Below are 14,497 nucleotides of genomic sequence, written 5' to 3' on the forward strand. Positions count from 1 at the left end.
TCTCTCTTATTCTTCACACTCTTCACACTCCAAACACCCTCTTTGCATTTCCCCTCACGTACTCTGCATTGTCTGTATGGAGGTGGGGTAGTTTATTCACTGTCGGCTGGCTGCTGCTTCCGCTCTGCAGACTGTCGAAGGCGTGTGCAGCTCCCAGGTCTGCGTATCTGTTCTTGCCCAAGCTGTCAATGTGTGAGGTTCTCGGGGTGGTCTGGTAGCTCAAAGAGGGGATTCCATGAGTTCCTCGCATACCTCCCGTCCTGTACCACGCCTCGCACAGTGTTAGTCTGTGTAAATTGAATTTATCATCAGCCATAATAGTACAACTGTACAAGAAATAAGATTATACCGTTTTACTCATCGCATTATAGCTTTGTAGACTCATTTTGGGATTTGGAGGAAGCTGACAATGATAAAGTAGTTTCTTGCCAGAAGCACAGCACTATTTCATACAGCGATGTCAGCCCATAAATTTGGTTTGTTAGATCAGATACCCTAAGTCGACACTTTATACTGGATATTTTAAAATACAGTGACTTCTGTGTAAGCATCTTGACATGTATACACAAGTATTTTTAGTAAAAAAAAACAAAAAATTTATAGGTTATCTTCTGAATGGGAGCCATTTATTTTCTAATGAAACCCATCAGTTTGCAGTCTTACAAAATTATTTTATCTGTAGAAACATATAGGCAGATGGGTTGTAAAATGGAATGGCAGCCAATTCTCTATTCCATGTTTGGTATAGTCTGCCTTTAACCTCTAAACCCATTTTGCTTATCTATCACACGAGTACAAAGCAAACAAGTCTCAATAGACATCAGAGTTTACTCTCTCTTTTCAATTGTTTTACCTCTATTGAGCAAGAAGGGGACAAACATTACATAGTTATTTCTCCATGAGCTAAAACCCAATGTCCTGCTCTTCTTTTTTTCCTTCTGATTGAGATATTTGATATTTTTCCATTTTGTCTACCTGAATCTTGGGGCACTAGTAGATTATAGGCCCTAGGAATGAGTGAGAATTAGAGATAGGCTGGTTTCCATGACGACAAATCAGTCCTGACAAAACCCTTGTGAATCCCACCTCTGACAGATCTGGCTGTCTGGACCCTGTAAGAGAGAGAACTCTCCGTTTACTTTGTTATCCAGGGTGCCAATTTAAGGCAATTCCAAGGCGCAATGTGAGTGTTCCTGAGGAATAAGGGAAACTATACTTAGAAATGTGCAGTAGTGACATGATGTGTATGAAGTGTTTGTGTGTTGTCTGTCAAAAAGTCGCAGTTTTTAGACGATACTACTCAGCAATTGTGTGCTGTCATGTTTTTCATTACATGAGGTGATCAAAGTAGAACCTTAGCAGCCAAGTTCACCGGATGGTATTTGAAGACTGAATCACTAGTCCCTGATAACATGAAGTCCCCAGATTGTCTCCTCCTGTTCAAAGGGGAAACATTTTCAAGCCTAGGTTAAAAAAAAAAAAAAAAAACTAGTTATAGCCACCAACAAGCCAACATCTACTTTGTTCAGAGAATGTCTTTGTGGTTTTAAAGAAGCTCTTGGGGATTTGGTCCGTCTGTGATGGAGTCTAAACAGTTCCTGAGCAGTGACCTTCAACATAGCACGTTTGGGAGATCCCATGGTTTATGCATCCATACAGTCACAGACAAAAGTATTAGTTAACATATATTTGCTAATTCATTTATTTCTATAACTAATTATATAATTGAGCAGTGTTTCAATCTAGTGAAGATTAATACAGATTCCAGGCAGATTATTTGAGACATATTTGTCTTCTAACTCCCTCTTTAGCAATGGACTTGCAGACATAAGTATTGAGAGCCTCTGTCCTAACCTCATTCAATCAACTGCAATCTTTACTACTTAACCCAAAGCAACTTCCATCTTCACAAGACCACATTTCCCAAGGTGTTACAAATACAGTATTTACAATAAGTACAAAATACAATAGGCACATATCCTAGTGCAATCTAGTTAAAGCAAGTACAGAGGATGAGGGTGAGAGTGTGATTATGGGGAACTGAGACAGAGAGGTTAGAAGAGGAGGAGGGAAAGAAGAGAAGATCAGATTTAGAAAGGTTACATTTGAGGTGATGGGGGTGCATCCAGGAGGACAAAGCAGACAGACCGGTTCAGATGTATAAGAGGATCAGAAGAGAGTGGGTGTAGAGAGAGAGCAGGAGGGGGCCCAGGACAGATCCTTGGGGTACACTTTCGAACAGAGGTTGAGATGTGCCATGACACCTTGTAGGCGTGGCGGGTGAGGTAGGTGAACCAGGCAAGAGCATTGCCCGATATTTCAAGGTTGACAAGGGAGGAGAGAAGAATGGAGTGATTGACAGTGTCAAGAGCCGCAGAGAGATCAAGGAGGATCAGGAAGGAATAGAGAAGCAGCACGAGCCAAACTAAATTTGGTATTGGTCCAATTTGAAATAAGCTAATCTCTGACTAAGAAGATCACAAATGCGGAAGAATAAACAGACTGCCAGTTGCAGCATTGAGACCACATTAGAATACTGTTTTCCTTTCTGCTTTTACCAGTTTCCTGGTATGCAAAAGGGCATTCGTAGGATTGGTAAAGATTTTGTTAAGTACTATAAGGGGTGGGAGAGGTCCATTATAAAGAAAATGATCAAGGCAGGTCAGTGACGGGTAGGGGAGCTGTTTTAGTGGGGTGAACAGATCAGAAACCAGATTACAGAGGGTCGAAGAGAGATTGGTTAGATGGAAATGGAGAGCTGACTGAATTGCACACTCAAGGGTGTTAAAGAGGAAGGGGAGAAGGGAGACAAGACAGTATGTTTGAAGACGGGTAGGGTTGAGGGTGGGCTTCTTGAAGTAGAATTACCGAAGCTTTGTTTGAAGGCAGACGGGGAAACAGCCAGAGAGGAGTTGAATGGGAGCAGAATCATTTTTGTTTGAATGATTGTGGAAGGGAGCCAGTTCATTATCAGGGAAATGTATCACTCAGGAGTGGATATAGGTCTTGAGTACATGGGGGGGATTCCATAATGTTATAAATCACCAGTACTTCAAACACTTTTCCTGTGGACAGCATCCATCACATTCATTGTGTGTAGTATTTGCAACTTATAAAATCTGGGGTTGGGGGGAGGTGAAGCTCTCCATGTATAATATCATTACATGTATTTTTTGCCCTCCAAATGAGCTACAGTCCCATTTTGAAAGGTGCTTATTTAAAACAAGAGGAAAGGCACTTATTTTCACTCTTCTGATAAAAAGGATTTGATGGAGGCTAGTTTGTTCCCCCGCCTTGCTAATATTCTTTATAATGGGCCTCCTCCACCCGTTCTATTATGTACTAGTACTACCTGTACTAGTTTTTCCCTCACGTTTCAAAATGAGAAATACAACTCTGTCAATAGAACAGCCAGCAGAAACTGGATTTTTAAAGATCTGTTATGTTTCAAATGCCCCTTTTGCTTATCAGGATGTATACAGGTACGATCTGAGAGGAAAACAGTATTTTATTTCTAATGTGGCCTCAAGCTGCGACTGGTAGTCTGCTTATTCTTCTGTAGTCAGTGTTTGTGAGCTTATCTTAGTCAGAGATTAGTTCATTTCAGCTTGGACCAATACCATGTTTTGCCTTTACAGATAACGGATCTTAGCTTATCTGGATAAAGCAGTCCAAAAAGTTAGAATGCAATGTGAAGAAAAATGAGTCTGAGGAGTAACAGGGGATGTACTGGACAATTGGCATTTTTGGATAAATGGGGTTTGCTCTGGCTTGACACACTGTCAGGGTTCACACATTTCAGTGTTCTCTATGATGTTGCCTGCTTTATCCCATTTAATTTTCCCATTTTCAACAGGGCAGTTGACAAGCTGGGTTTTCCTTAACAACTGCCATCATGTCTACAAGCCTTCTCTGAAGAATTGGCTTGTATCAACCTGGGAGTCCTAAGTTCAGAGCCCTTTTGAACGACTAACCCCAAGTGAGGTGCATTCATCTTAAGACTGTCAAGCCAGAACAGGACTCAACTTATGGTCATCACCCAGGGTCAAGGCTTCTGTTCTCTGCTGAATAGGAAATGCAGCCCCAGGCTTTGAGTGATTTTTAGGCCTCAGTGGTTAAATTATTAGTTGTGCTGGGAAGTCAGGCTTCAGTTTCTTTTCCTTTTTCTTTCTAGTTTCTTTTGATGGATTAAAGGTGTTGGCTTTCTTTCAAAGCACAGGGATTTTCTGTAGTATGTCTTTATTCTCTCGATACACCAGTTATTTTGTATTTAGTCTGTTCATCTGTTGTGTTCCCTTGTGGTGGGGAGCAATAGGCATGATCAGTGGCATCAGGGCAAGGCTCTCAGTAAAATATTTTTAGACTTAGTAGCAGGAGGTTCTCCATTAGTGCGTGTGGGTCTACTTATCATTGTTTTCAAAAAATACTTTTATTAAATAATGGCAGAAAAACAAAACCACCAGCAAGTGAGTCTGAACCAAAAAAGCACAGCACCAAACCAAATGATACATAGACAGATCTCTGGCTGTATATATTGATCGGTCTCTCTTTCAGCCCTCTCTTCAGAGCAGGGGCTCATTAAAAAGGGTGTGGTACCTGCCCAGGGAAATAATGGACTGATTGACCAACCATACATGAGATTGCAATTTGTGAACTTTGTGTATTCGTGCATCAAAAATGATACAGAAACTGTGGACGACAGAGAAGCATGAACAGATAGACAAATGAATCTGAGAACAAACCAAAACAGGTGACATGACTGAAGGAGTGAAACTGTTAAAATGGCAATGGTCTGGACACATTGCAAGAAGAACAGATAAAATATTGACAAAAGAAGCTATTGAATGGATGCCAAGAGATGAGAAACGACCTAGAAGATGATCATATAAAAGATGGGAAGATGAAATCATAAACAAGAGGAAACACCCTGGGGAGGCCTTTATCCGGCAGTGGATCGATATAAGCTGATGGTGATGGTGGTGATAGTTTAAGTGTGTGTGTGTGTGTGTGTGTGTGTGTGTGTGTGTGTGTGTGTATTTATGCTCCCAGTAAATCGCCTCCAACTGGGAGGTGCTGGAGAGGTGTCAGAGATGGTGTAGTCCCTGATATTCTCTGGTATCTGGCTCCACCACTGTGAGGGAGAGAGAGATGAACGAGGGGGTGATGAGAGGTAGGAGAGTGGGTGGAAGGTACAGCTAGGTGGTCAGCTGAAGAAGAGCAGAGAGAATTGGGATTATAAGGAAATCTGAGGGATTTGACATAGAAAGTAGCAGAGAAATGGAGAGAGTGATAGACAAGGACATGCAAATGTGGTTTTGGGCAGTATTTTTCATTTTCTCACCCGTATAAAGAATCAATATCAATAGTCTGCTCTTGCAGACTACACAGAATTATATATTTTTGTGTTAAAAAATTCAGCTGTAGACCAAAAGTATTCACACAAGTATTCATTTGAAAACGTGTTATTTGGTGATTTAAAATATTCACATGAATACATACATTTCAGTAAACTACTTATTTATCAATATATCTCTTCAAAGTTTGTTGAGCACTGCTGCTTTAAATATTCCATTTGATTGAACCGAATTAAAGCAGGGCATTTAAAATCAAGAGTGGAAGTGGTACAATTATAATTTTATATTTATATATTAATGGAATATTTATAATGGAAGAAGAAAGTGGTTTAACACATTGTCTTGTTGCTTGCAAGTGATGGTGATGAGAGACAATGACCTGAAGTCAAATCAATGACAAAAATAGATTCTTGATGACATTGTTAGTCAAGATGGGGGTGGTGGGGTTGTGTGTGAGTGTGATGGTTGAAAATCTGTATTTAAAATTATCAAGATTATAATTTTTTTCTTCTGTCTCATCTTTACTTTGGCTATATCCTATACATGTATTAATCCCAAGCTCACACTTTAGGCTGCCCACTCGTGGTTAATTATTAAGCGGATGTGTACGTTGCTGTTTGATCATTTATACATTTCTGTGCATTCAGATTTAACAAGCTCCCCGCAGAGAGTTTCTTTTCATGTTCTGGCAGTGTATCTGACCTTAAGACCATTTATAAAAACATGCAGAAAATCATGATTTTATATTCTGGGGATTGAGGCACTGAGTCACTCATTTTTTTTTTTTTTTTTTTCTTAATAAATAAAATAAAAAAGTAAAATAAAAATCTCCCACTATATTAATTTAGTTTCAATACAGACATCTCTACTTGTAAAAATATGTATGTTGTATCTGCATGGAAATCTGCAAATTGATGTGCAAAATGTACAGAATTATATCTATAATATGATCTTTTCAAATTAGTCTTTGATTTCATTAATTGAATTGTGCTGTAGTAAGTGATATATGCTGGGGTATGTGTGATAGGGAGTTGCTTTTCAATTTGTTAATCAGCAAATTAATTTGGATCTGTGTTGATCAGAAAATGCATCTGTAAACTAGTAAATTATATATTAATAGGGTTGAACATGCAGTATAAATAGGAGATTTTCTCCTGAAGGGGTGATACCAATACATAATAGAAATGGAAAATTGGATTATATTCCTTTAAAGGTCTTCATATTCAGCATCATATCCTACCTTTGTCAATCCTCTGGCAGGGGAAAATCCAGTTCAGGGGAGTAGTGTGTCCATGACTCTCCTCACGGGCTTGGTGACTGGAAGGATTGAAACTTAAACACCTTGGCGATATCAGAGCGATTAATTCATGCAGTGGGGTAGAGGATTTGCTCAGTCGCTATACCTGAAGCAGTCTCTGTGACTTCTTTAGCACAGCCATCTTAATCACTTCTAGTGCCTGCAGATGTGAATTCCTTATCTGGCTACACAAGCAGCTCCTGATCACCTTCTAATAAAAGTGGAGAAACAGTTACTGTGTGCACACCATCTATGGGGCTTGAATTGTTAGATGAAGAAAATGGAAAATCAAAATGGAGAAGTTTGTTTTATAAAATTTACTGATTATGTAAAAAAAAAAATAATAATAATCTGTAGGGAAGGAAAAGCTTTTTTTTTTTTTTTTATCCCACACTTGTATACGTGATACTGTAAACTTGCTTTTGCTATTTTGCAGAAGAAAACTAAATTTTATGCTCTGTGTAGGTTTCATTCTGCAGTGTCAAGGCAGAGTAGAAGATTCATATTTTGTTTGCTAAAATACCAGTAATTCCAGGCCAGTGAAACGGTCCATGGTAATGCACATACAATCTTTAGAATGTGTTATGAAGCGAAAATGTCTATGAATTAATCTAATTTCTTTTAATAATGTAAACTTGAACCCATTCCCATCGCTAAAGTCTGTGTTTTGTTTATTCTAAGATTTTGAAGATTCTTTCAAAGCAATATGTTACATTCAGTCCAAATAGCTTTGAGGATCTCATTTAAGTTTCGATAACTGCTTGGATACAAATAACCAATTCAGTGGAATTAGAACTAATGTATTTCTGCTCCCTTTTCTGTGTTTCAGCACCACCCCGATTCACCAAGGTACCAGTGGACCAGATTGGCGTGTCAGGAGGGGTGGTCTCCTTCGTGTGCCAGGCTACAGGTGATCCTAAGCCTCATGTGGCCTGGAACAAGAAAGGGAAGAGGGTCAACTCCCAGCGAATTGAGGTATAGTTCTTGAATAAACCAGCCTTCACCATGACTGCTGAAATATCTTTCAGATTTAATTCATAAACACATCACACTTCTACCAATTACATTTACAACAAATTCACATGTTCATGATACCTTTTGAAGGTTTAAAGTATCATAAGTGCTTTGATTTTGGATGCTAATTACATCGACATTTACGTTTCAGGTTCTTAATTAATACAATCTAAAATGTACTTGGAAGAGCATTTGCTAATGCATCTGAACCCTAGTCTGCATGATACGCTACAGTCTTTCCAAATCCAGAAATCCTCAGTCTCCTCCATCTTTTAGTTGGACTGCAGCTTTTTGCAGTTATTTGTATTTACTTAGTATTTGCTTGAGTAGATAATTGTAAAATGCTGAGTTTCAGAACCCCTCTCTTTTGGTTGTACTTTTTCAACAACCAGGCATCGGGCAGTTTAGCAGTTTGGCCCAGGTAGAACTAAGAATGCATATTGTGTGTGTGTGTGTTCAATCAAGGATAATTCATTACTATTACTCAATTGGTAACCTATGAAGAGTTTTGAATTGTCTACACCAAGCCACGGTTCATTAAACAAGTTCTGTTTGCTTAATTTCTTGTAATCTTGGCACCTTTAGCAGAGTGCCAAATGCTTATTAAAAATATCTAATTAAGAAAATTAGGGGATCAATCTGCAATTAAGAGGTCAGTTGCAGCAATGACCAGCACATATAGCATTTTGAACTGGATTTTGGAAATACTAATATCTGCTGAAGCTGTTAACTAAATCTTTCTCATTAAGTTCAAAATGTAGGTGAGGAATTCAGGGATCTCGACAACCACTAGGTTTTTGGTAGTAAAATGTCTAAAGAAGAATATAGCCTTCTTCCAATGATGTATACTTAAAATGTACAGGGGAATTGTAGCCATTTCCTTTTCCACGTTGGAGCCGTTCTTACCCATGTACTAAAATGTCTTATTTTGCAATGGTTACATGGATCTTAATGATAAGCAGAGTCCTATAATGCAGTGTTTTTACATTTAGACATTTAAACCCAGGATTGTTTTCCACCTTTTTGAACATGAGTTTTGATTGATATGCCATCTGGCTTAATTAAAACTTCTAACACTCTGAGCAGAACAAACATTTGGAATATATAAGTAACAAAGGGGTTGATTCTGTGTATGTAAAGTCAAAATATTTCTACTTTACTGTACTTTGACTTTATAAGAAACCGATGTGAATCTAAAACAGGAAATGTAAGAATGTGAAAGAAGTGATGTAAAATGTTACAAGCTATTTCTCTTGGTTTTGGATTGTTATACAGTTTTGGTTTCTAAGGTTCCCAGAAAGAGTACACTACCATGGGACCTCTGAAATATTATTCAAACTGTAGCCTATATATGGCGTTGTTTGTATTTCTCTAAAGCAAAAGTAAGCTGAATACAAATGATTTAAGTTTTCATTTTGTGAACCAATTATGTACAAAGTAAAATTGTCACCATGCTGAAAAATTCTAAATACCAAGTCTAAAGGCATGCAGCAGACACTGCATGGTGTCATCAAGAGATGAGCCAAAAAAAATGAGTGTTGTACCAGAACTTATTTGAATTATTTTAGTCTTGCCCTGGAATCAAATTGTCTGTTGGCTGCAAACAAAATCCTGGATACCCCAAAAAGGCTGGAAAAATCACGTACATCATGCACATGCACACACATAAACCCCTTACCATCAAAGGCTAGGGGCTAGGATATTTTAACAGGCTGCTTCTGCTCTGGGTTCCTTGAAAGCTGGTTTTACTGTTAAGGCCAGGGAATTCCTCTCCATCCTCACACACCAGACATGAAGTGGGATCGGTTTCTTGCTGGCTTGCATTTCCATTTCCATCTCTCTCGCCTTCTGTTCCTGATGTTCTCCTCACCAAGATGAAAGACTTCTGTGCCCCTGTTGCTTCTACTCTTCAGTTCAACCCTTCTAGCTAGTATCATAGTGTCTCAGAAAAGCAGCCCAGGAAGATAAACCCCAGAAGTATCCCTATCCTGGGGACTACGATTTGGTATAGGCTGCTCAAAGAAAATGTTTGCCTAGGGCATGGCTGTGTCTGCCTATGGCCAACTGGTCCCCTAGCCCATCTCTAAAAATGCAGAACGCCTGATAGGCCAGTCCATCACTGCTCCAGGGGTATGCTTATATGTCCAGTCGAGTCCCTGCTCACAAAGACCCCACACTTGTGACCACACACTTGTTTTTGACTCTTGAGTCATTAACACATGCAGTACAGTTAAAGACATAAGTAAAGAATGTGGTACAACAAAGGTGGCTTGAAAAAGGACTCCACTATGGCATTTCCTGAACTAAATCAGTGTGTATCCTTGTTTTATGCAATGTTCCATATACATGAACTTTAGCCAGTGTTATAACATCTCACACAAACCCTCAAACCTTTATTATCCAAATCAGTAGAATAACATTTGTGTGTGTGCTTGATCTCTGCATTTTCCTTCATTGGCTTTATAGGCTATCTAGCTATTTTGCTAACATCTGTCAAGCATTTCAGCACTGGGCAGCTTATCCAATAACTTTAGTTTAGTGGGTCATCTTTGGCAAAATGTATATCTTGGAAATGATTGGAAAACCGGCAAAGCCACTAAGAATCAATCTGTAGACTGAGAAAGCCAGACAGGGGAAAGTAAGAGACATCTTCCATTGACAGTGGCTTAATGAGGAAGAATAGAGCAGTGTTAGTGGGAACTCGCGCTCACAGGTAACCTAGGAAAATGTTCAGGAAATACAGCTGGTCAGGAGGCAGGTTTAATTGACTACTGAGCCTAGTCTGAGCACAATATTACCTTGATAAGTCTCTCTGAATAACTCATTCTGTAAAAGAGAGCACACAGAAAGAGCCATGTGTCCTTGAGCCTACAGGTAAAGGTATTCTTGAGTCAATTTCTTTTTAAGTTGATTCAATCATTGTGTTTCATTGCAATATAAAGAAGAGAGGGTGGTGACCCTCCAGTTCAATATGAAATTAGCTACCTTGGCAGTGTTCAGCCCCATTAATCAAATACCCTGTCTGATCTCAGGATTTGCTTCCTCTTGGAAAAGAGTTGCTGAAATCATTATAGTTTAATCATTTCATACAACAACTATGTGTATGACCATACAGTGAGATTGTACCAGTAAGTTTCAGTAAAGTATTCTAATTTAGAATTTGTGTGTAGAATATTGTAGTTGTCTGTACTTTTTTTTGTGAGAGTGTTTGTTTGTTGTATGACTGTGGTACTAGTTAGTTAGTTATTGAATGAGTGAGAGGTGAATATGTTTCTCTTAAATGATGGTAAGTAGTCAAGATAGACTGTTGGAAGTTGGGAATGTGAATGTGACCATCTTTTTTGCTTTGTTTTGTCTTTGCAGATGATCGAGTTTGACGAGGGGGCAGGGGCGGTGCTGCGAATACAGCCCCTCCGAGCGCCACGCGACGAGAATATTTATGAGTGCGTCGCGGAGAACTCGGAAGGGGAAGTGACGGTCACTGCCAAACTATCCATCATCAGAGGTAAGGTGAAGCTGAGCGAACTGCAGTTTGCATGGTGGTTTCCAATGTCATTCTGTGAGCAGTATCTATCTACAACAATGCAGGCAGAACCAGAATCAAATTGAAACTTTGTTTTGGATTAGATTTAGGCCCTTGAAATAGTATGGCTAGGTCAGTAGGGAGCAGGTTATGAAGGATATGCATGTTTTTTAATCTCTCCCATGCACCTGTCACACAGAGATTACATGTATCATATCATATGTCTCGAGAACGATATAATCTAAAGATTTTTAATTCCGGGGATTGCAAGAACATGGCAACCGAGATGGGGAAGGCACCCTAAGCATTATTTGTTCAGGCACTCCCCCTCCAAAAAGGGTTGAATAGGACTGAAGTTTCATGGTAATGCATTTACATTTTCTAAATACTTTAATACAATTTCCTGTTACTATTTTTACTGCAACATTATCATTTCAAATCTTTGAGAAATTATGATCTAGTAACTTCTCCCCATAATGCAGTCTATTTGATCACCAGAACAAACTTCAATCCAACTTCCTTTTCTGTCTTGGAGATTGCCAAGAAGCAAGAAAATGGGCTTTTTGATATTGAAAAATGACAGCTCGTGATAAGCGCCTATGTTTAAGAATTTGCCTAAACTCCAGCAATCCTTGGCATTTCGTGAATCCCCTCAAGAATGTGTATTCTTTTTGCTTGGCATGGTGTCAGTCCTAGTATATGAACAAACTGGGACTGTAGTGTGTTTTTTTGCCGAATTCTTGCCATCTGCTTAGTTAATGCTGAATTTTATACTTGGCAGTTTGTTTGAACTCCTGTCTGGGATATGGACCAAGCAGGGGTTATGGTAGGAAGCCCAATTTACATTAAAATCTCACTTTTGGCAGTGGGAGCTTCACTGTATAAGCCACACAGCCTTACACAGAGGGAAATTATTGCTGCCCATCTGTTACTTCCTCACGACTCAGTGTTGAACACCATGATGAGAATTTAGTTTCGAATTTTGGAATATTCTCCTGATCAGAGTTGGGTCGATCACTGTGCACGCACAAGAAACAGAAATGAGAAGAAACAAACTAGAAATATTACATTCAAATATTTTGGATTAATGATTCCTGTCAACGTGCAGTGTTTCGTAACAACTGATTTACTGCCGATTATACAGATTGACAACTTTTAAAAGTATTCACATATATATATATATATATATATATAATTTATGCAGGAGGGTGAATACTATATATTTTATATATGCAAATACTTTGTGGTATTAGGATCCCCCCAAACAATGCATGGAGATGATGCAGAAAAACTTGACATCTGTGATCTTCTGTGAGGGTCTCTTGGTAGTATAGTAAAAGCTCTGTTATGTGGCATTCATGGGGAATGGGGAATTAAATATGCCAATTATGAAAGTTATGCTTTATTTCACCAAATGTTCCAAGTACATAAAACTTCTCAATGCTACGTTTTTAATGTAAGGAATACTATACTCCTTTACAGAGGTACTCAGCAGTCAGTTGGGGAACAGTCTAAGTTGCTTGTAGAGGAGCAGTCGGGCGAGATATTCGGCGTCGAAGTCACGATGCAGCTCAAGCACAAAACGATCACAATGGCAGATGGCCTCTGTTTACAACTGAGACTACCACTAGTGACACCACTCGGCAGCATCCGGAAGCTTCTGGGACACAAAAGATCTGTGGGAAGCACACGGCAAGATCCCAGATTACGATTGGCATTTTTCTGGATACACGACAGAAACAATGTATTCTGTCTTTGATAGAAGATGGTTAATAGACCATTCCGGATATAATGCTGGATAACGCATCTTTGACTAAGTATTGACATTAATTTCTTATCTACTTCCATTCCCTTCTACTACATAATGTAGGTGTAGTCAGGCAGTGTGTTTAGGGTCACTATCATGTTGAAAAGTAATCTCTTCATCTACAAGTTGCATCCCAGAGGGTGTTGCATCATTTTGAAGGAATGTGGGATTTTGTGTTTTTATTAAATCTGTCATAATAGAACTATAAACCCACCCTTAACATTGTAACTCTCTGCTACACCCTAGGCACAAGAAGATTGTTTTAATTGAAGTGAACTCCCATGACTGAAAGGCAGGACATACAATACGATGACCATGTACCCATAAAAAAAAAAGTCTGTTCTGTAAGGGAGGTTTCAAGTAAAAATGTCACACAATGCAGCTGACCATATCCAATAGATGGAGAAAAAGAAAAATAGTAGCTACATAAAAAATAAAAACATGGTCAGATCAGGGAGGAAGCATTCACCCTTAAATTGAGTAATCCCCATAATTTTGCTAATCCAGTTGTAAAAAGAAGTTGTCTAATAAAGTAAATCCTATGTACAATGTAGGAGCATTTTGCCGATTTTTATATGCTCCAAAGTAGGAATAGGAATACTTAATTGTAATTCCTCTGAAGTTAGTTTAATGAACTGCTTTCCATTGCTTATTGAATTAGATTAACTAGAAGCTGAACAAACAACAACAGCTTTACAACAGGGCCATGACAGTGCTGAACATTTTGGAAAAAAGCCACCTTCAGGAGTTTTTCCTTTTTCTGTACTTCTCTCCCCACCCCTGGGAATAACCCTACACCCTCAGTTTGTTTGCTGTTTTTCTGAGGAATTGAACAGATAACGAAGCATTTATGTCGAACTGCACCTTGCATATAACTGTATGCCTAAGATCTGCCATCTGCCTTATTAACACATTCTTCAAGTCCCCCGATGCCACCTGCTTTGCCATCTTTTCTGACTGGTGGAGACTTGAGTGCCTGTTGCCACTGGCTGCTGCCGCTGTGCCAGTGCGTCTGCCAAGTCGCACTGGCGTTGACAGAGTCCAGCAGCTATTGTGGGAAACATCAGTTGAGGTCCCGCCATCTGCCACTGTTCCAGAAACGCAGAGCAGGGATTCTGGCTCCCCTGTCCTTGTCAGAGGCGGAACTAATCTCAGGTGCTTTTGTTGTGCTGCAAAAATTCAACTGTGACTCTAGCACAGGTATTTAGCCAGTGCTTTGAAGGGCAATTTATTAATGAGTCCCTCTTCCTCTCGTGACACATGCACGGCAGGTAGCTCCACTGCTACAACTACATCAACAACCCCTGCGCTGCTCTATATAAATCCCCTGTTACGTGTGACTACCATGCAGGTCAACCCCCTGTCATAAAAAAGATATCCATCTAAACTGTATTTTGGGGAATATGTCTACTCCATATTCAGGTGGAGGAGTGTAATTTGCCTTCCTATCCTTTAGTAGCTCCACCTTTGAGGAATACTTGGCAGCAAGGGTTAAGTACTCT

The 14,497-nt window shown here is 39.3% G+C and overlaps 1 protein-coding gene across 8 annotated transcripts in view; it reads left to right on the plus strand.

Moving 5' to 3' along the window:
* The window catches only part of ptprsa (protein tyrosine phosphatase receptor type Sa), a 319,426-nt gene that overhangs the window by 137,642 nt on the left and 167,287 nt on the right, over positions 1-14,497 (plus strand). For all 8 annotated transcript variants that reach the window (XM_066696343.1, XM_066696342.1, XM_066696344.1 and 5 more), the window contains 2 exons: positions 7,481-7,626; positions 11,029-11,170. In XM_066696343.1, coding sequence (XP_066552440.1) covers positions 7,481-7,626; positions 11,029-11,170 — 288 coding nt within the window. The remainder of the gene's footprint in view (positions 1-7,480; positions 7,627-11,028; positions 11,171-14,497) is intronic.

Source organism: Amia ocellicauda, chromosome 22, assembly GCF_036373705.1.
Source record: "Amia ocellicauda isolate fAmiCal2 chromosome 22, fAmiCal2.hap1, whole genome shotgun sequence".
NCBI classification, from domain to species: Eukaryota; Metazoa; Chordata; class Actinopteri; order Amiiformes; family Amiidae; genus Amia; species Amia ocellicauda.